This window comes from Anabrus simplex, chromosome 1, assembly GCF_040414725.1.
Source record: "Anabrus simplex isolate iqAnaSimp1 chromosome 1, ASM4041472v1, whole genome shotgun sequence".
Lineage (NCBI taxonomy): Eukaryota > Metazoa > Arthropoda > Insecta > Orthoptera > Tettigoniidae > Anabrus > Anabrus simplex.
In genome coordinates this window covers 1,746,298,082-1,746,320,834 of record NC_090265.1, presented here as the reverse complement: position 1 = coordinate 1,746,320,834, position 22,753 = coordinate 1,746,298,082, and the positions used below count along the sequence as shown (strand labels likewise).

At 38.7% G+C, this 22,753-nt stretch overlaps 2 protein-coding genes across 3 annotated transcripts in view; one reads left to right on the top strand and one right to left on the bottom strand.

Moving 5' to 3' along the window:
* LOC136858737 (F-box/LRR-repeat protein 15) overlaps nt 1-15,067 on the bottom strand; it is a 44,878-nt gene extending 29,811 nt beyond the window's left edge. Inside the window, exons 1-3 of the mRNA XM_067138487.2 lie at nt 14,600-15,067; nt 14,338-14,514; nt 3,826-3,983 (exon numbers count right to left, since the gene is read on the bottom strand). Of these exons, the coding sequence (XP_066994588.1) occupies nt 3,826-3,983; nt 14,338-14,514; nt 14,600-14,794 (530 nt within the window). The 5' untranslated portion in view covers nt 14,795-15,067. The remainder of the gene's footprint in view (nt 1-3,825; nt 3,984-14,337; nt 14,515-14,599) is intronic.
* Nucleotides 15,068-15,391: 324 nt separating this feature from the next.
* Nucleotides 15,392-22,753, top strand: part of LOC136858733 (uncharacterized) — a 184,637-nt gene continuing 177,275 nt past the window's right edge. The window contains exon 1 of one of the 2 annotated variants that reach the window (XM_067138482.2): nt 15,392-15,665. In XM_067138482.2, coding sequence (XP_066994583.2) covers nt 15,456-15,665 — 210 coding nt within the window. In that variant the 5' untranslated portion in view covers nt 15,392-15,455. The remainder of the gene's footprint in view (nt 15,666-22,753) is intronic. The other variant, XM_067138483.2, reaches the window with a different exon arrangement.

The following is a 22,753-nucleotide window of genomic DNA, read 5'->3' as shown; positions in this document are numbered from 1 at the left end:
TTCTCGATGTGAATCCTGTTCCTAGCATGAATTCTATAGTTTGGCTTTGCTGTGTAAACAACAGTACTAGTACGTAAAGTGTACGCCAGATGTCACACAACGATGTTTAAGCGATTTATAGTTTGTGTTTCAAAGGTTGCCAGTATGTATCTCGAATATTGCCGAGGTCAACCGATTCAGTACTAGGGTGTAAATGCACCAAGATAAAGTGTGCCGCTAATATGTATGTATGTAATGTGTGTACATACATATGTACATATGTATGTATACATCCTCAAAATGAAGCACAGGAAGATTAGGATACTGCATGGAATTAAATAAATACTAATTTAATATTATTTCCTTTACATCTATTAATATTCTAAAACTTCTGTAAGTATATAAAGTAGTGCACAAATGTATCAAGTTTTAGGTTTATCAGCTATGTGCATTAGCTCAACCATGCAATTTATTACAAAAAAAAACCATAGCAAATAAAACTGGTACCCATTGTCTGAGGCTTATCTAGGCAATAAAAAGAAAAAAACACACACACACACACACACACACACCACTATTTATCTCTAGTACTGAAGAAGAAGAAGAAGAAGAAGAAGAAGAAGAAGAAGAAGAAGAAGAAGAAGAAGAAGAAGAAGAAGAAGAAGAAGAAGAAGAAGAAGAAGAAGAAGAAGAAGAAGAAGAAGAAGAAGTTTGCTATCTAAGGGGCCTAACAGGTAGCTCAGTGCCCCCTAGTGGTAAGAGGTGCAACAAAATGAAACAATAATTTAAACTTCAAAATGTATCCAATGACTAGAATCTAAAACGAATGATGATGGAAAAAAAAAAAGACCATGAAACCAAAACAATCAGCGGATCCTATTCATGACGCCTTATTTTCTGAGCTGATGTTTGTTGTCCAAAGGGGTCCAAATCCAGGTCACTGGCTTCTCATAAAAAAGCAAAGTCATCTCCGTACAGGCCATGAAGGCCCTTGGAAGGGTGGAAGGTAAAGGCTTCCACTATTCTACCTCGGCACTTGATGGGGTAGAGTAGTAAGCTCTACGCCCGGCCGCCTTTGCTCCCAGGAATTAAACCTGGTACTCATTTTTGGTGTAGGCTGAGTGAACCTCAGGGCCATGTGCACCTCCGGAAGTGGAAATCTCGTTTCTTAAATTTTACGACTTCTTGACAGGGATCGAACCCACGTCCTTCCGGGCGAACCAAGCACGCCTTTACTGCCTTGGCCAGACAGCCCCTGATAATCGCTGGTAAAGCAGAATCATGGTGTTCCTACAATAGTGGTACTAATCACAGGTAATGTAGACTCATGGTGTTCCTCGCATGGTGGTACTAATCACAGGTAATGTAGATCCATGGTATGTCACACATAATGACACCACTCACAGGTAATACAGACCCATGGTGTTCCTCCCTTTAGCGTACTACTCACAAGCAACGCACGCCCACAATGTTCCTCACATAGTGGTACTAATCATAGGAAGTGTAGACGCACGGTGTATCACACAGTATGGTACCACTCACACACAAAACAGACCCATGGTGTTTCTCACATAGTGGTACTAATCATTGGTAACGCTCAAACCCGTGGTGTTCCTCACAGTGGTACTAATCCCAGGCAATGCAGACCCAGGGTGTTCCTCATATAGTGGTACTACTCATAGGTAACACAGACCCATTCTGAACACAGTGGAACCAACACATTCAAGTGCAACACTCGGCACCTACACTCACTAGACACTAGTCTGTGCAGCCGAGTGCCTCCTTCTCCCCCGCTCGGTGGGATACACACAATGGCACTAACCACAAACAATGCCCAGACCCGCGGTGTTCCTCTCATAATGGTACTCCTCCTAGGTAACATAGACCTGTGGTGTTCCTCACATGCTGGTACTAATCACAAGTAACATTGACCCATAGCATTCCTCATGTAATGGTACTAATCACAAGTAGTCTCATGGTTCTAAGTCCATCATCCCTTGGTCACCCCTTATGACAGGCAGGGGATAGCGTGGGTGTATTCTTCGTCTGCATCCCTCACCCACGGGGGTTTAGTACAGAAAAACTCCCATTATCTGAGCCCATATTCACCAAGATACTGTTAAAAATTAATTTCAAAACTAATTTACTTTTCTTGGGATTCATAAAAACTTCCCCTTTGTGTGTAAAAATCGTGAGTCACCATCTCTGGTCATGGAGTTAGTTGCTCCTTGCTTAAGAGACGGAGACCATTACACGAGAGGATGTACAGGGTGATCCACAATTATATCCCTACTTTTATTTCACTATTATTCTGTCATGAACAATGTTACATGGTTTCTTTCAATTCTATATTAAATTAATATTTCAACGTAGACACCAGCATTAGCAGCACACTGTTGCAGTCGGGGCCCAATGTTCCTGACACACCGTTGCAACATGCTACAAACTTTTGTTTATCCCATTGTTTCAACCTGGGATGAAGTGGACAATGTGCACTTTATGCACGATGGGGCACCTCTCCATTTTGCATTGATTTTGCAAGAATGGCTTGACAATGTTTTTCCGGGCCGCGTTATTGGACGTCGCAGAAATGTTGAGTGGCCACCGAGAAGTCCAGACTTGACCCCATTCGAATTTTTCCTCTGGGGGTATTTGAAAGAGAAGGTGTATGCCAGAAAACCGCGTGACTTTGACACTTTGGAAGCAGTCATTAGGGAAGACTGTGTGCGGGTACCAAACGACATGTTAGACCCCGACTGCAATGGTGTGCTGCTAATGCTGGTGCCTGCATTGAAATATGATACGGCAAGGACCATAGTACTTAACAGAATTGAATGCAACCACGTAACATTGTTAATGATAGAATAATACTGAAATAAAAATAGGGATATAATTGTGGATCATCCTGTACTTCTGTGTCTGGTGTGATGTATGCATGTTGTAAGTTTGATGATGTAGGGAGAGTGTGCAACCCGGTGTCGACCTATTCCTCTTGAATAACACCAAGGAGTCTGTTCAAGGCTGAACATTGCCATTCAACAAATGAATCACTATGCCCACCCTCCAAATGAGCATTGCAGAGAGGCTTGGAATTAAATCCAGGATTTTGGCAAGTGATCTACAGATAAGAAATTGTGTACCACCATCTCTTCTACGCCATCAGCCAACATTCTGATGGTGAAAATTCTTTCCATCTATTCTAACTGAGTAATCACTGTGTCGAATCATAAAGATTGTATGCTATAACAACCATAGCCACTAGGTGGGCTTTTAAAGGTACAATATATTTGGGAATATAATCATCAAATCAAAGGAATCAAACACAGGCAAATTACTGAGACTGTAATCTCTAGAACACGGGAATAATATAATACCAATATTGTTGGTCCGTTATTGGACATTATAAATTTTCCAGCGAACTCATTCCTGGTTGCCAGCATTTCACCCCAGTGTGCTAAGTTGGGCTCATCAGTTGGTAAATAGCACACCCATCAAGACACATGGCTAGTGCATACCGTGGAGGCCACTGCGTAGGCTACTTGGAGCCACCGGCAGTGCCAATGCACTATGAGAGACTTTGTCTCATTATCAAAAACTGATGCCTGCCTGGCGATCAGATGATGTAGATGTAAAAAAAAAAAAAAAAAAAAAAGTTTATTATCTAGTTTTCAAGTATAGGAGTTAGCACTGGCCTGCATTAACTTGGATAGCTAGAGTTCTCTGCCTATATTCAACAGAATGAAATATATATTATTATTTTCTTTCAGAGTGGTACTAAAATGTTAGCAATGTTATTTCTACACTTTAGAATAAGAAGTATGGTATATTCATAAACATGCAACTTACTTTTTGAATTTCTGTGTAAAGGTTACTAGACATGCATCACCTAGAGCCCAGCAAGAAGTAAAGTCTGCTTCCTCCAAATTACTTTGATGTTCAGCAAGGTCTTCCAAGGTACTGACTGAAACCCAATGGCAATTCTGCATCTTCAGACTTTTTAAACTCTGCAACAACACAAGAATGATATAAATTGAAGTACTGCTCATTTAACATACAATAATCTTAAGATGCATACAAATCTGCACATACAATATGAAGTAAAATATTTCTCACAATAGAGCATGCTCATTAATAATTATTTTTTCCTATTGAAAAAGCTAAGCAACATGGCAGAGGAAGTAGTCCCTCCACTATGTCACACCCCAATATTTGTAGTCTAAATGGTCAGACAGGACTTGCCTTAGAATGCTTAAAAGCCTATGAGAGTGGTCGAGTCCCGTCTTTTTGTAATTATGAAATATATACTGCCAGATATGCTCTAGATGAGACAGTTAAGTTCTTGAGATTAAATAGTCATAAACCTTCATGCTGGTATTATTATTATTATTATTATTATTATTATTATTATTATTATTATTATTATTATTATGCTAGTAGTTCAAAGCCGCACAAACTCACACAGGTTTTTGGCAATGATGGGACAGGAATGATCCGTGGCCTTAATTAAGGTACAGATCAAGCATTTGCCTGTGAAAAACTGGAAAACTATCTTCAAAGCTGCCATCTCTCAAATGCAAGCTAACAACTACACAACCCGAAACGTGAAAACAACTTGTTGGGAATATGTCATCAATCTGTTAACGATTATTAGGTAAATTGGAATCCTGCAGAATTATTTGATAAGATAATCAGCTACATGGGGAATAACATAGAAAGGAATGTTATTGCAGCAGACGATCTCAATTTTCCACAAGTTAACTAGGAATGTAATGAAAATAACAGAAAGCATGACCAAATATGGTAAATAAGTTCATCTGGCAAGAACAGGTGAACCAGAAATTAATAGAACCAACTATAGGGAAAATTACTCTTCAAATCAAATCAAAATCTCTTTATTTGCAAATGAGGTGTCTACCTCGGTGGCAAATGGTACACTAAAATACATTATTGTCAAGCACTAAATTTTAAATTAACAGGAGACGAATAAAATTTTCCTAGAATACAATATTATACAATTTACGCTAATAATTTTTTCTATTAAACACACACATCATCCTTAATAAATTTATATTGTTTACAAAATTCTACTTATAATATCTTACAAACATAGTCAACTCATATACAGTACGGTATGTGAAATTACTTCTAATAATACTATACAACTGGTATAAGATTAAAATTAACATTGAATTTATTTACATATTTATATTTTACCCATTTTGGAACCTAAGTAGCATAACGACCTGCTGCGTCTTAACCAGAGCCCCTTTTGCCACCACTTTTCAGAGTTCCTTGACAAGATGCTGATAAAACTAGATGAGCTCTACACAGAAACTGAAGTGATAGATGGCAAAAGTAATTATGAGCTGTTTTTGTTGTAGTTAAAAATAAGTGCGATAGAAAGGAAAGTTGTAAAAGTAAAACCATTAGCCGATAGCATGTGACTGATTAGAGAGGCATGGGAGAAGTTTCTAAAAGATAATTATTATCAGTAAATAGTAATAGAAAATAGGAAAGAAAAATGTAAACAGCTTATGGAATGGGTTTAAAGCAAAAGTTGAAGAGTGTGTAAACAACTCCACAAAAATTGGCAATCACAGAAAACGACATTCTCTCATCTTTAGGATGAATATATTATGCAGTAGTAGGAGTCCAAGTATCATCTCTTTGGCCACCAGCTATCCACAGTTTATGACTATCTTTGCGTTTTGATAGTATTTCTTTGCCGGCCAATTTTTGTGCGGCTGAGCATACCTTTAACCCTGGAACGCCTGATTTTTTTCCTCCCGTGGAATCCTCTTTTGTGTTTATGTTTGTACCTAACAATTACTCTTAAACGTGAATTTTCAATTTTGCATCGCTTGGTACCCCTGTTCACCATCATGTCTTATGCAGCAACTTACCAATTCTACTCTAACAAACTAATATATTACAAGGAAAGGAGACATCAATTAGGCAGTGATCATTACTGCTTGTGAACAAGATACTTGACAGAACATTGCATACAGAGTGAATTCCACAGGTGGTCATCTAACCATTCGATAAATTACCAAGTTCTTTGAAATTATTTCATGGAATACTAGGTAAACAATTGATAGGGAGTCTGTTGTCTGGGTGACAACCCTAAATGCAGATGAATGGCTGATTGATTGATTATCAATTGAGTAATCCGCTTGACGAAAAATGGAAATCCCTTCCATCCAATCGTATTGTTGGATATTAGTAAGAGTATTGTTCTACAGTTTGAAGCCAATTAGGGATGTTATACAGAACAAAATAATTCATATTTCTATCAGATAACAGGCAGTTATACAGAAAAAAACACCTGTGACTTGTTGCTATGACAAACATCTAGCGGTGTCAAATCAATCAATCAATCAATCAATCAATCAATCAATCAATCAATCAATCAATCAATCAATCAATCAATCAATCAATCAATCAATAAATACTGATCTGCATTCAGGGCAGTCCTCCAGGTGGCAGATTACCTATCTGTTCTTTTCCTAGCTACCGTCTGTTATCTTATCTACTTTTTTTGCTAGTTACTTTACGTCGCACCGACACAGATAGGTCTTATGGCGACAATGGGATAGGAAAGGCCTAGGAGTTGGAAATAAGCGGCTGTGGCCTTAAGGTACAGCCCCAGCATTTGCTTGGTGTGAAAATGGGAAACCACGGAAAACCATCTTCAGGGCTGCCGACAGTGGGATTTGAACCCACTATCTCCCAGATGCAAGTTCACAGCCGCATGCCCCTGACTACACGGCTAACTTGCCCAGTGTAATCTTATCTTAAATGATTTCAAGAAACTTGGAAATTTATTGAAACTGAGAAATTTCTCCCGCTACAATCAAGTTCCTTTCCATATCGTTTCCCATGATTATCTTACCAAAAAAAAAAAATTCCGAGACAGTGTCAGTGCTACCCTTTCCCTGTCTGTATACTCCAAAGACATCAAGTTGCCTATTATCTTTAGAGATGAGCCTTACACCTTGAATTTCATATTCATCATCATTAACTTTTTCGTAGCTTACAAGTTCTTCTTTCACTAGAATGAATATTCCCCCTCCTACCATTCCTATCCTATCTCTACGATACACACTTGTGTTCAATGAGAAAATTCCTGCATCCGTTATATCATTTCTCAGCCATGATTTAACTCCTATTACAATATCTGATAAGTATATATCTACTGTATTAACCCTCCAGTACTAACATCCGGTCTCCGAGACCGCCCGCCCAATTACTCTCCTATAACTTTAGTGCACATGCTTCGCTTACGGTTTGCACATTGGTACCTTCAAATTGGTCAGTTTACTTATTGTTGCGCGAATTGTAAGTGCCTGGCTCAAGTACTTAGCAAGAATTCCTTTATTCTGATCTCTCAGACCGAAGTTAGTACTTGTGCTACTTTCTGCTGGAAATGAAACAAAACGAATTACGAACGTGAACAAGAGTATGGGCTGAAATTACTACTGGAATCTGAAGAAAATGACGTGGCTGCAGAAGATTTTGTGGAAGAAGATCACCTTGAATGTTGTGAAGAAGATTCGGAGTCGGAACAGGATGTGGAGGAGATACAAGACGAACAAGATATTGATAATGGGACTTCTACACAACAAAAACGACAACGTAATGTTCCGCACTTCATTGGAAAATACGGTGTCACAAAATGGAAAATGCATATTCCTCCTCAAAATGTGAGACCTCGCTCAGTGAATCTCGTAACTCTTGTGCCTGGGGTGAAAGGACCGGCAAGAAATTTGACTTCTATTGTAGATACATGGAACTGCTCTTTTGATGCCAGAATTCTAAACATTTTGGTCGATTGGACAAATCTTTTTATAACCCGTGAACCTTATGACCAAGAATATCGAATTGCAAGACTTAATGACTTATTGGAAATGAAGGCTTTGCTGGGTCTCTTGTATCTTTCTGGTGTATGTAAGACAAATCATTTGAATGCAATGGACTTACATAAAACTAACGGTACATCAATCGAGATGTTTCGGCTCACTATGTCACTGCATAGCTTTAGGTTTCTACTGAGGAATATTAGATTTGACAACAAAGAAACTAGATTGCACCAACAAGAAACAGATAAATTGGCTACAATTCGGGATGTATTTGACGTTTTGGTGGCAAATTTTCAAGCGAACTACACCCCATCAGAGTTAACGAAAAAACTTGAGGCTTTCAGGTGAAGATGTGGCTTCCACCTGACAATGGTGATTTTATTTCTTTTCCTCTTTATTGTTAATAGTAACAATGCAAGGCTTAGTAATCAGTTTTTGTAGTGTGGTTTCTCTTTAGTAAGAGATTTACTTGCTTTAAAACGTAAGAAATATGCATGTTTACTACTTCGGACTCACAGACCGATGTTAGCACTCATGCTAGGATTTCTCATGTTAGTACTGGAGGGTTAAATTAATTTTATTCCTTTCTTTACAATACTTCTACAGTTCAACACTAACATTTTTATGTCATCCCTACTTGACTTTCAGATCCCTGTACCCTTATCACCGCTCCCTAGACCACCCCGTTTCCCTGAATGTACCTTCCTATAACCCTACTAAACAAATTTTCTAACTTATACGTACTACTGCAGTTTAAGTGAAGGCCATCTGAGCGCAAACCCCTATCTCCTACCCAAATGGCACCTGACAAATATTTTACATCATAGAATCAATTAAAGTACCCCATGTACAAATAACTGTAAAGTATATTACAGGCCACATGTACAAATAACTGTAAAGTATATTACAGGCCACATGTACAAATAATTGTAAAGTATATTACAGGCCACATGTACAAATAACTGTCAAATATATTACAAGCTGACATTAGGAGATACTAACATGTTCTCTAAAATGTATAAATAAAGAGAAGAAATGCTTATAACACCGTAATTACTTCAGTCTGAGTTACTACGACAAAGAAAAATACACTGTTCAGTTCAGCGTCTCAATAATCAAGGTTCTGTGATAAACAGGCAAACAATGACACAAACACTTAAGCGGGAATCTCAGACATGAGTTGTAACCACCACAGTAATTGTTTAATTTCTTTCTCATAGCAATATCAAATGATGTAAGTGCCAAGAAGAAAGTGTTGAACAGGGTGCAAAAAGGATCCAACCTCTTCCATCAAGTACGGAACATAGTATGGCATAAGGGAGTTCCTCAGAGGGCTAAACAGACCCTGTTTAAAACTTTTCTCTGGACCATCATGCCATTACATTTTCCTCGTCGAAATACTAGGCAAAGGTATATTTTTCATCTGCCTAAAGTGAGAACTGTGGCTCGGGCTAACTCATGGCTTGTAAGGGCATTAACATCACTGAATGACGTGGGTGAATCAGTGGACCTTTTACACTCACCCCCGTCTAAAATCAGACATGCCCTAATGACCTCATGAATGTAAGTCCCTATCTGTAAGATATGTAAATATGTAAATGTTACTAGATGTAGTTTAATAATGTAATTTATTTAAGGAGATTGAGTTTTATTTAATTTATTTAATTTATTTAAGGTTTTATAAATATGCATATAAAAAGGTCTCTAGATTTAGTTTGAACTTGGTTATCATTTTAGGAAATTAGTGTTATTTACTTAAGGTGTATTTGTTGTATATTATGTTTTATTGAAACATCTTTAATTGGGAAAATAACCTGTTGTTGATAAATAAATCTATTCTATTCTACAGTCTGGAGAGTTATCATCATCATCATCATCATCATCATCATTTCCCTTTATCCAGCTGTAGCCGGGTAGGGGCAAATATGGTTCCTCTCCACTTTCTTCGGTCTTTCCACCACTCCTCCTCCAACACTGTGTCCCAGTCCAGGTTCCTTTCTATAATGCTGCGTTGGATGGTATCCTTCCATCTCAATCGTGGTCGTCCACGGCCTCTCCTTCCTTGGATTTGCATTTCCATCACCTTTTTTGGCATTCTTTCGTCACTCATTCACTTTATGTGCCCAAACCATCTTAGTCGGCTCTTCTCTATTCTATCATTCATTTTTTCCACTCCAATTTCTTCCCGGATTTTCTCATTCCTTATTTTATCTCTTCTACTCTTCTGTATCATACTCCTCAAGAATTTCATTTCGGCTGCCTGTATTCGACTCTCATCCTTCTTTGTCATTGTCCAAGTTTCTGCTCCGTAAGTTGTTATGCGTACGTAATACATCTTGTACATAGTATCCTTTGCTTCCATTGGCACATCTTTGTCCCATAACATATTTCTTACACTATGATAGAAACAATTTCCAGCTTGAATCCTTTTACTAATCTCAGCATCCAGTCGAGCATTCTCCATTAATTCACTCCCCAGGTATTTAAACGTTTCCACTACTTCCAGGGGCTTGTCTGCAAGTGTAATCTGACCTTTCCCTTCTTTCTCCCCTCTAGTCATAACAAGACTTTTAATCTTTTCTACACTTATTTTCAATCCACATTCTTCAATCTTCCCATTCACCACATTCAACTGTTCTTGAACCTTCCTGTCGTCTTCTCCCCAAATCACAATATCATCTGCAAATAACATCATGTTCATTTCTCTTCCTCCATATGCTGCTTTTGCTGTTCTCATGATGTCATCCATTACTATTGTAAACAGGATTGGTGATAGAACACTTCCCTGTCTCAGCCCACTAGTTATTTTGAACCAACTTGTCCTGCCAGCTTGTGTTTGCACGCAACTACAACATTCCTTATACAATACCATGATCATTTTATTAATCCCTGTCCAATTCCTTTTTGCACCAGACTGTCCCAAACTTTCGTCCTAGGGACACTGTCATATGCCTTTTCAATATCAATGAATGTCATCACCATATCATTCCCGTACTCCCAATGCTCTTCCATTAGTTGTCTCATAATGAAAATGGGCTCTATTGTTGACCTTCCACTTCTGAAACCAAACTGATTTTCCTGTATCTGATTCTCAACCCTCAACCTTATTCTACTTTCCAGTATCCTTTCCATTATCTTAGCAACATGGGATATTAGAGAGTTGTGTCATGCATAAAAGAGAAGTAAGTCAACTGCAAGCTTGTGAAATGAAGTTCTTTAGATCAGCTGTACAGAAAACAAGGAAGGAAAAGAATAAGAAATTATCAGACATGGAGAGACCTGCAGGTCAGCCTGACCATGGAAGAAAAGGCTGAGTGTTGTAGGCTGAAGTGGCTAGAACATGTTAAAGAGATGCAGGCAACTCGAACACCACACGGAAGTATTTTGAAAAGATCGTTCTGGGATGAAGACCAATTGGATGTCCTACAAAAAAGGTAGTTAGACCAGATGAGAGAGGAGAAACATGGGGTCTCCCTAGAGAAAAAAGAAGTATACCAAATCTGTAATAAACGGAGGCACATCGTTCATCCTACCCGGCTTGCTGGAAGGAATTCATGATGATGAGGAAGAGGAATTAGGGAATGGAGAAATTTCTCAATTTCAATAAATTTCTAAGTTTGTTGAAATCATTTAAGATAAGATTAGGTACCAGTAAACAATTGATAGAAAAGGTGTCACATGGGCGATAGTCCAAAATGCAGATCACTGATGATGGTTGATTGATACATGGACCAGCATCATAGTGTAGTGGTAGCATGTTTGCCTCTCAGCCAGAGACCTCAGGTTTAGTTCGCAGACAGTCCAGGAATTTTAATTTTAGATTGAGATCTGGAATGGGGTTCACCTTAGCTGTCTGATACAAGAGGCAATGGACCTGATAAAGAAAGTCAAGCAATACAGATGAGGATTTTATCATACTGACTGCCATTATGGACTGCTGAGCTATAAGTTTCTTCTCCCCCATGGACTTTGTGACTGAAGAGGAAGGTTTATGGCTAGCATATCTGAATGATTTTGTTTACATCCATGATTAAAAATATGGTCTTGCATCTTTACCTGTACTGATAAACTCTCCTTCAACATTTAATCTATAGAATTTCTTTACGGATTCTGCAGCCTTTGAAATGTAAGAGATGCTATTGAAGCAGCCATTCAACAAGCTCGATAGCTGCAGTCGCTTAAGTGCAGCCAGTATCCAGTATTCAGGAGATAGTGAGTTCGAAACCTACTGTCAGCAGTCCTGAAGATGGTTTTCCATGGTTTCCCATTTTCATACCAGGCAAATGCTAGGGCTGTATCTTAATTAAGGCCACGGACGCTTCCTTCCCACTACTAGCCTTTTCCTCTCCCATCGTCGCCATAAAACCTATCTGTGACAGTGTGATGTAAAGCAACTTGTAAAAAAAATAATAAATAGCAGCCACTGATAGAATCCATTGTTCATCTTTGTTCAAGACAGGAATGATACATTTTCACTGATAACAGTTTTTAAATTACTTTCTGATCACTACACCAAGTGTAATGGCATAAAAGTAAAAGATGTTTTATGATTGCCACACCTAGTTAATTTCTAAATAAGTCAATGCCATTTCTGATTTTTGCCTATAATACTCTCCCTATCTACTCCCTTGTAACTATTTCTGGTAAAGCATCTCTATGAGAAAGAGGAGTCGAAAATCACTTTGATGGAGACCTAAGTGCCTAAAATTCCAGAGACATTCTGTCAGAGACCATGAGACTTCCTCGCAAGACTTTTGTTGAACCAGTGATGTGGTTTCTGGTTTCTGAAATAAATATATCTTCAAGGATCTCTAATTTCCACCTTCTTAGTGTTATGTTCTTCCCTTTGCCAATTAGCCTGACAAATGACAAATATTTTGCTGATAACATATAGGAGAAACAGGTCAGAACAGATAAATCAAACCAATAAAGTTTCATCACAATAAATCTGTACCGGTACAAGAGAAGTAATGCCCATTATCAGTCAAACTAGTATGCACCCAGGTTTTTTATTCCCCCTCTCTTAACTGCAAAGAGAGAAAGAGAGTGATTTTTCTCCAGTGGATATTTGCTTCCAGTCTGTTGCATCTACTCTTTCCTGGTCTTCTGTTATCAATTCAACACAGTAGGTTTCATCAAAAACCGATGTTCATTCCCTTCTCTCTAGTTTTGGATGTACCCAATGGGGCTGATTACAGAGATGTTATAGCCACTCAAACTCATTCCTCATTTCGCAGAGCAAAAAATAAAGAGGCTAATCATATGAAGTGTAGTTTTCCCCCTCAGCTAATAATGAAATAATTTTCTTCAGGAGAATCTGAATGAAATATAATAAAATTAACACTGAGTGAGTTGGTCATGCAGTTAGCATCATGTAGCTATGAGCTTGGATTCGGGAGAAGGCGGGTTTGAATCCCACCATTGGCAGCCCTGAAGATGGTTATCCAGTTTCCCCATTTTCACACCAAGCAAATGCTGAGGCTGTACGTTAATTAAGGTAACGGCCACTACCTTCTCAATCCTAGCCCTTTCCCATCCTTAAGTCACCAAAAACCTTTGATGTATTAGTGTGAGATTAAACCACTAGCAAAAAATAAAATAAAAATGGTAAAACCTAATCAGAAATGAATCTGAGGCAGGTGAAACTTACAAATAAAAGCAACTGGAATATAATTTGCAGTTCCAAAATGCATACTTTTAACATATCCATTTGTGCGTTTTTCAGCAACGATACATTTATTTAAATTCCATGGCTCTGATAGGGTGCGGTGTTTGTTGTAGATGATGTTTTTAACTTATTTATGGGAGTTGAGACATATCTGACTATGAGCCATTTGTACTAATGGTTATAGGAATAATCTGATTATCTCTGTTATAGGATTCGTTCATAGGAAGGGGAGTTAGGGATTGGAATAACTTACCAAGGGAGATGTTCAATAAATTTCCAATTTCTTTGAAATCATTTAAGGAAAGGCTAGGAAAACAACAGATAATGAATCTGCCACCTGGGAGACTGCCCTAAATGCAGATTGGCAGTGAATGATTGATTGACTGAGGATTTGTAATACAGTGGTTAACTTGAAACTATTTTGGCCTGAGACTGGATTAGTTAACCCAGAACTTAATGTTAGTACCAGTACGTCCACAAATCCTACAGCCTAAAGTGCGATATTATATATTGGAAGTACGCACAAATGTGCATAGTACAACAAAAGAAATAAAAGTGCGATATTCAATGTTTGTTATCTCTGGTAACTGAACGAGGATGCAGTATTTTTGCACCCTAATTTGTCCCTCTTATACATAAACAAACATTCTATTTGCAGTTAAGAGCACCTATAAATACTGGCAATAATCAAGTTGTTTACCTGTACCAATATTTCACCTAGAATATCAACAGATAAAGAACACTACACGAATTTCAACTAAGGCTGCACTAAAGTAACAAGCCATGCTCTCCTTATTATATTGATACATGTGATACTAGTAGGCTACTCACTTTGCATGACAATATTAGAGGCTGCAGACTTGAGGTTGAAAGACCTAGACAACCATTCAAGTTGACATATACAAGATGTTTGTTGTTATTCAATATAGGATACAAAAGTTCGTCGGTAAGCCATTTACACTGACTTAAATTTAAGTACCGAATGTTCTGACAGTTACTGGAAAGGACCTGGAACAGCAAAAGTACATCAGAGTAACACTGATCTACAATGCAATTTCGGTTAAGTATGAAATCAGTTTTAAAAAACACATACCCTAAATGCTGTTGGAGTAAAATACTTATATGGAGATAGATTGACTTCTTTAATCGTAATGAAGTAACATTCAACGAGATCTTTACATAATTTAGACGAAGACCGCAGATTAAAACAATCTTGAAGTGTCAGCAGAGGCAAAATATGCTGGAAGATAATATCATCCCATGACAAATGTAACAAACTCACAACCATCGTTACGCCACCAAAAACTTCTAAGACGAATTTATAAATTTGTGCGAAAAATCTTTTATCACAGTAATATTGAGAACGAGATGAAATATTGTAGCCTACTACGGATACTTTCAATAAATCTTGTCACATTTCAAATTTAATCTGGATCACTAATACAATAAATACAATTTTATCTCTGTTAGTGATTCTGGACAAAGGTCATAAAGATTTTCTCATCAGTCTTTAAGCCAAATTGACATCATTTTGCATCACGAAGTCATGGAAGAAGAAATCTGTCAAAAGGTTGGTTCAAAGAATACTTTGCTCCAACGAGATACAAGAGATGATGGAGAATTTACGTAGAGACACAGCTAAACACTAAATACGACATTTAGGCGGTTGACGTCCAGAAAAATTATATTTGTCTCAATTCTCTTTATATAATTTGATAGAGGGGCGATTTCCAGTGAAGATCAGTATTTTCTAGTTTCTACTTTGCTGTGCAGTCGCCAGTCCGACAGTCACATTTTTTCTTTCTACGGATATCGTAAATTATCGAGATATTTGACAGTATTCGATAGCCCTCTCATTACAAATTGGCGGGAAAATGCACGAAGTTTCAAACAGTTGTCAGTTTTGTGATATTAGCGTTTCGTCTCACGTTGCAATAAGTTATTGAAATATGTCCAGTAGAGAAGAATATGAAGCTCATTATCGGATTGGAAATTACGAGAGATGTGAGCACACCATTCAGTTAGTCCTTGACACATTGGCTCGTACTGAAGAAAATGCTAGTGGAGCAAGATATGAATTGAAATTAATACCTCCTGGAGTGGACCGTATGATTTGGGAATGGATTCTGGAGAACAATATTGTTGTTGTGAGGGGGTTGGTACGTTGAAATTCATAATTATGCATTTTTAATTTAATTTAAATTGAGGTTATGAGATAAACTTCAGAATAGCCACATGTATACAGAATTCTTTAAGTTATACTACGTTATCTATTCAATATTATATACCACACACTTATGCAGTAGGAGTCATTTGTAATAATATTTGTTTTCTAAATATATACTGTCCTCCGCATATATATAGGGTTATTCACCTAACATGTTACACAGAAATAACTTCTAAACCATTAAAGATATCGGCATTCTGTTTTCATATTCGTACATGGTACCCAGGGCCTTGTAAAATAACGTGCTACTTAGTCTCATGGGGTGATTAATAACCGAGATATTGATACTAACTCCATATTTTTAAATGGAATGGCACAAATTCATACAGCTGGCCTAAAAGATCAACTGCGTACAAGTTCAAATATGTAAGTATTTTCAAAATCAGATAATTACTTTTTCAGATATAAATAAGAACAGCATGTGCGGTTTTGCTGCCGCATCAGACGGCGTGAAGTCGGGCAAGGACATATTGAGGTGCAAGCTGCTTCCTGGCCTTGATTCCAGCCACAGAATGGATACCAGGCATGTACTGTAAACATAATGTGATGTACCGTAACATACCCTGGGTGTGCAAAGTTATTGTATGACTGGCGAACATACAATAGGAAAGGGAGATTAAAGTTGTATTGTTTTGTTTTGACATGTAATAGGTTGCGCTCAGTTCAGCGTTTTTTCTCACGGATGGGAATGGGAAGGATTTGAAAAGGAAGTCAGCCGTGGCCTATCACAAAGGTACCTATCCGGTATTTGCCTGGTGTTGAACATGGGACGCCCTGAAAATCACTTTCAGGTTGGGCGAGGCAGGACTCGAACCTACGCTCTCCCGAATGCACGCTACTACAGTCGCGCTGGAGCTCTGCGGAGATTAATGCGTGTTAAATAAAACATAAATAATAGTGCTGCTGCCATCGCACCACGATCAGCTCTGACCATTTGCTTTTCTAGAAGGAGGTCTTCCGGTGTTTTGTGTTATGTTTATTTCTCAACTCATAGAGTAGTATGAACTGTACACTACAATCAGTGACAATTATAGCTTTCGTTATGTTCCTTTCAAGACAAAGTACTTATTTTATTCCTTTTAAACACATCAACCCTTTCTGTCCTGTCATGTGTTCGTCTGTCATACACATTTTGCAAACCCATCACATGTGTACGAGGTGCTTACATGCCTGGTATCCGTTCTGTGTCTGAACTCACTCCCAGGGAACTGCTTACGCCTCAATATGTCCTTGCCCGACTTAACGCCGTCTAATGCGGCAGCAAAACCGCGCATCCTGTTCTTACTTATATCTCAAAAAGTAATTGTCCAATTTTGAAAATACTTACATATTTCAACTTGTACGCAGATGAACTTTTAAATGAGCTGTATGAATTTGTGCCGTTCCATTTAAAAATATGGAGTTAGTATCAATATCTCGGTTGTTAATCACCCCATGAGACTAAGTAGCACGTTATTTTACAAGCCCCTGTGTACCATTTACGAATATGAAAACAGAATGCTGATATTTTTAATGGTTTAGAAGTTATTTCCGTGTAACATGTTAGGTGAATAACCCCGTATATTACCCAAGGTCAATGGTTGCAATCTTTTGCTCAATTTGATCAGTTTCAACACATCTTCGTTTCAGGAGACTTCAATTGTCATCATACAGAATGGGAAAGTTCAACAGATACCGCAAAAGGATCAAATTTATTATCAATGTCCAATAGACATGATCTTTCAATTCTCAATGATGGCTCTCCAACTCGTATTTCACCTCTCGGTTCCCCACCTAGCGCGGTCGATCTAACACTCTGCCGTACGAACATGGTTCCAGTTACCACCTGGCATACATTGGCAGACACTTATATACTAGTGACCATTTTCCCATCCTCATCACGTAAATGCGTCGCGACATCATTATCATTGACAACAGTAAGTAACATTCGCTCATATAAAAATTTTAATCCCCATGCTTATCGGGAATACATTAATCACGTTTTGCAACTTTTTCGTCCTTATTTGCCTTTTTGACCCATTATTTAAACACATTCACCCTTGCAGATCCATCAAGACATTTAGATCTCCCCCAGTTACCTCAATCACATGATAAAGACTGTCATGATCTTATTTCTCAGCGCAAACTGTTCTTCAAATTATATCGTAAGTCCATGACTCAAGATAATTATTTGCAATTACGAACGCATATGGCGAAAATGAAACTCATTTTTAATTCTAAGAAACGTAAGGCATGGCAAACATTTCTTTCTTCTTTAAACTCTCACAGACCTGCACAATTATGGAACGCAATTCGCATGATTACACGAACCTTTCAACACCAAACCCAATATTCATTTCCACAACCAGTATTAGAAGAATTTCTACAGTCGATCACCCCAGCCTCGGCAATATCCTGATTTATATCCCTGCCAGCTCATGATCGTCAATTTTCTACATCGCTACAACCAATATAATAATAATAAAAAGGAAAAGCGCACAATGTGCAGGAAAAACAAAACAAACAAAAAACAAATAGTTAACAATAGTTATTAGGATAGACTCTCACTGCAAAGCATTTTCAATGAGCACTTCCTTTCACTGCATATCATTGCATGATATCGATCACAGCTTCTGTTGCACAAAGCACAAACACAGGTGACGTCTGGATCATGATATTTGCTGGTCATGCACACCTTAAAGTGGAAGCCATGAACGGCGTAGCGTGTCACTAAATGTCTCAGCTCATAGTTCCCTTGTTGCCAATCACTGTAGATCATAGCATCTGCAGTATAGAACTCTGACCATATTTCATTTTTCTTTTTCCAAAGCACTTCCATGAGGCCTTCATATGCAGGAGTTGCTGGCAAAAGTAGCTGTAGTCATAGTTCCTCAATGAAGAAAGGCTCCCTGGTGAGCTCGTATGCGAGCCGAGAGGGTGTGAATTTGGAAAGGCATAATCATTTTTTCAGAAAAGTGGCTTTCACTTTCTCAATCTGTTCCAGATTTCTCTGTGTGCAGTGTATCCAAATTAATGCTAGTCCATATGTTATGATAGTGATTTTAATTTTGAATAATTTCATTGCTGTTCCAATTGATAGTTTATTGATGAGTTTTATGTCGTTCATCACCTTGATAGCCGTGTTTGTTTTGTCTTCTATGTGTTTTCTGAATATGATGCCACGTGTTTGTAAGGTCATGCCGAGATATTTGAAGTGTGACACTGCTGTTAGTTTCTTTTCATGGTAGAAGAAAGAGGCCTGTGGTCCCCCTTTTCTGAAGCTCATGGACAGTCTTTTTTTCGTTAATTTGTAGTTCATTTTCCTTTGTCCATTGCACCAGTTGATCGAAGGCAATCTGCAATTCTACCTGGTCTGTTGATGTTATTACCATATCATCTGCATAGATATATAGGCGTACCTTTTCTGATGATATTGCTTGAACTACGTCAGCTGTTGCTGCAATGAAGAGCAGAGGGCTCAGTGGATCACCTTGGAGTACCCCATTTGTTTGCTGAATTGGTCGTGAGATATTTATACTGTCACTGATGATTATGCTGTTGTCGTGAAGTATGTTTTGAATAATTCGCAATAGATAGTTCTCTCTTCCAACCAATTGCTGTAGTTTCTCTATTATTAATTTCCGACTGATTGAATCAAAAGCTTTTGTGTAATCTATAAATATTGCATGTAGTTTTTGTCCTGGATTTGAAAAGGTAGTCTGTACGTCATTGAGTAGGCAGGTAATGGCTTGGATTGTGCTTCTATTTTTCCTGAAACCGAACTGTTCCTCAGGTAATTTCAGGTCTATTATGTTTGTAAGCCTCTTGCATAGTAATTTAGTCAGCAACTTGAACATCGTGCATTCGAGGGCGATTCCTCTGTATGAGTTAGGATCCCCAGTGTCTCCTTTCCCTTTGTATAACATTTTGACCATAGATTTCCTCCTTTTTTCTCCATCATTTTTTTAAAACTCTAGTCAGTGGATATGTTTTTTAAAATTTTAACATCATCTCTCATGTCGTTTATCTCATTCCATTAGGGGCCGATGACCTTCGATGTTAGGCCCCTTTAAACAACAAGCATCATCATCATCATCACAGATTTCCTCCAGCTGTCCGGAATATTGCTTTGCTCTAGGCATCCGTTAAGAAGATTGATTATTTCACCTTTCATTTCAGGCCATATTTCTTTAATATGCTCACCGTATATAGAGTCGGGTCCACTTGATTTGTTGTTCCGGATATTTGTTATGACCTCCGCTACTTCTTCCTCCGTAAAAGGTTCGACATTCGTGACATCACTTGCCATTTCCAGCTCAGGGCGTGTTTCTCTATCTTGAACTACTTTGCATAGATGTTCCTCCCATACATCTGTTGAAATGCTTCTAGGAAATGTTGGTTGCCGTGCATTTAGCGGTTTATATGGGTTCTGTTCTGCTTCACTTATCAGTTCACTTTCTTCTTTTTGGTGATGCTCTTTCTTTGCTTCCCTCACTAGGCGTTTATAGATTCTTCGTAGTTCCGCATACTTCATGCAGTTTATCTCCGATGGTTCACTCCTTGCTATGTGTAAAGCATCCAGAGCCTTACGCCGAGCCGCATAACATGCTTCATTGAACCAAGGCTTTGCCTTTCTCGCTGTAGGAAGGACCGGCGATGCCACACTTCTTATTACCTGCTCTATACCAGCTGCTCCACTGTTAAGGTGTCCTCGCCGAATGTGCTCAGATATTTGTTGTTTCAACTCAGGGTCCACTTTCCCCTTTGATAGCTTTCGCCTTAACCTCCTGGTGATCGGTGCTTCTTGTTGCGCTTCCTTGCACAGTTTGATTCTTGTTTCGACCGGTAGCAGCTACAACCGATATCCTATCACGAACTTCAAACAGTGATATCCACTGCAAATAGTTCATCACCAGCACCGGATGCCATTACGTATAATATGATTAAATTACTCCCCTCTCAAGCTTAGCTTTTATTGTTGCAGTATTATAATGATATTTTCAATTCCGTTCAAGTGCCAATGCAATGGAATAATTTTTTTATAACTCCAGTATTAAAACCCCATAAATGTCCAAACGTTCCAGAACACTTTCGCGGTTTTAGCTTCGTGCATCTGCAAAACATTTTGCAAAATTTTATTTAGAAGACTAGTGTGGACATTGGAGTACTATAACATTTTTCCTCAGTATCAATTTGCTTTTATGCGAGGACACAGTATGCAAGATCCCATCATAATACTGATTCTTGATATTTTATTAGCTCGATGGAGGAAACAAACTACTATCGCTATTTTTCTGGACATAAAAGGTGCTTACGATTCAGTCTTACTGCATATTTTATGGGAAAAATTATCTAATTATGGTTTTCCCTTTAATTTTATATCTATCTTGTACCAATTATTCACTAATCGTACAATAACACTGAAATCTTCTCAGTACCAAATCCCCAGTCGTCAAACATCACATGGTTTGCCACAGGGATCCATATTGAGTGGAATATTACTCGCCTTATGTATGAAAGATTTGGAATCTATTGTAACCCCTTACACCCGTATATTAGCTTATGCCGATGACTATGTAATTTATTGTTCCCATACTAACATTGACGACTGCAGGAAAAAGATATCACAAGTTATGTGCCTTGTTTTTCAGTGGCTAACATCACATGGACTTCACCTTTCACTTCCTAAGTGTGCTGCAATGATTTTCACTCCCAAGCGAGTGTTTGATAAAAGTCCAATCAGTTTTGATGGCCATAGCATCCCCTTTGCCTCCCAACATTCGTATTGAGGTATTTGTCTAGATCCAAATCTTAATTGGAATTACCAGCTTCAGCGATTATATCGAAAGTCAGAAGGTTATCTTAACATTCTCAAAACAGTAACTAGGCGTAATTGGGGAGCTGACCCTTCCTCAGCTTTACAGTTGTATGGAGCCACAACGCGATCTACAATGGATTACAGTGCGCACATAATTGACTTAGCACCTAAACAAACTCTCTTAAAATTAGACAGAATACAATATTCAGCTTTACGCATAAGTATTGGTGCTCTTAAAACTACACCTACTAATGCTCTGTTAGTTGAGGCCAAAGAACCACCTCTTCATATTTGTAGGTTAATGCTAGCAAAAAAATTTATTCTCAAACATATCGCTCGCTCGAATTCCATTATAATTCCCAAAATGAAATTATTGTATGAATATTATCAGCAGCAGCCCCCAAAAAGTAGAAGATACCCAGATATACACTGACTGACAGAGCAAATGCAACACCAAGAAAGAGTGGTTCGAAAGGGATGAAAGTTGGGGAAAAAACAGAGACGGCACGGACGAATAATTGATGTTTATTTCAAACCGATATGCAGGTTACACAATGCGCACGGCATCGACCCAGTAGGATGTAGGACCACCGCGAGCGGCGATGCACGCAGAAACACGTCGAGGTACAGAGTCAATAAGAGTGCGGATGGTGTCCTGAGGGATGGTTTTCCATTCTCTGTCAACCATTTGCCTGGTCGTCCGTACGAGGCTGGACCAGAGTTTGCAAACGGCGTCCAATGAGATCCCACACGTGTTCGATTGGTGAGAGATCCGGAGAGTACGCTGGCCACGGAAGCATCTGTACACCTCGTAGAGCCTGTTGGGAGATACGAGCAGTGTGTGGGCGGGCATTATCCTGCTGAAACAGAGCATTGGGCAGCCCCTGAAGGTACGGGAGTGCCACCGGCCGCAGCACATGCTGCACGTAGCGGTGGGCATTTAACGTGCCTTGAATACGCACTAGAGGTGACGTGGAATCATACGCAATAGCGCTCCAAACCATGATGCCGCGTTGTCTAGCAGTAGGGCGCTCCACAGTTACTGCCGGATTTGACCTTTCTCCACGCCGACGCCACACTCGTCTGCGGTGACTATCACTGACAGAACAGAAGCGTGACTCATCGGAGAACACGACGTTCCGCCATTCCCTCATCCAAGTCGCTCTAGCCCGGCACCATGCCAGGCGTGCACGTCTATGCTGTGGAGTCAATGGTAGTCTTCT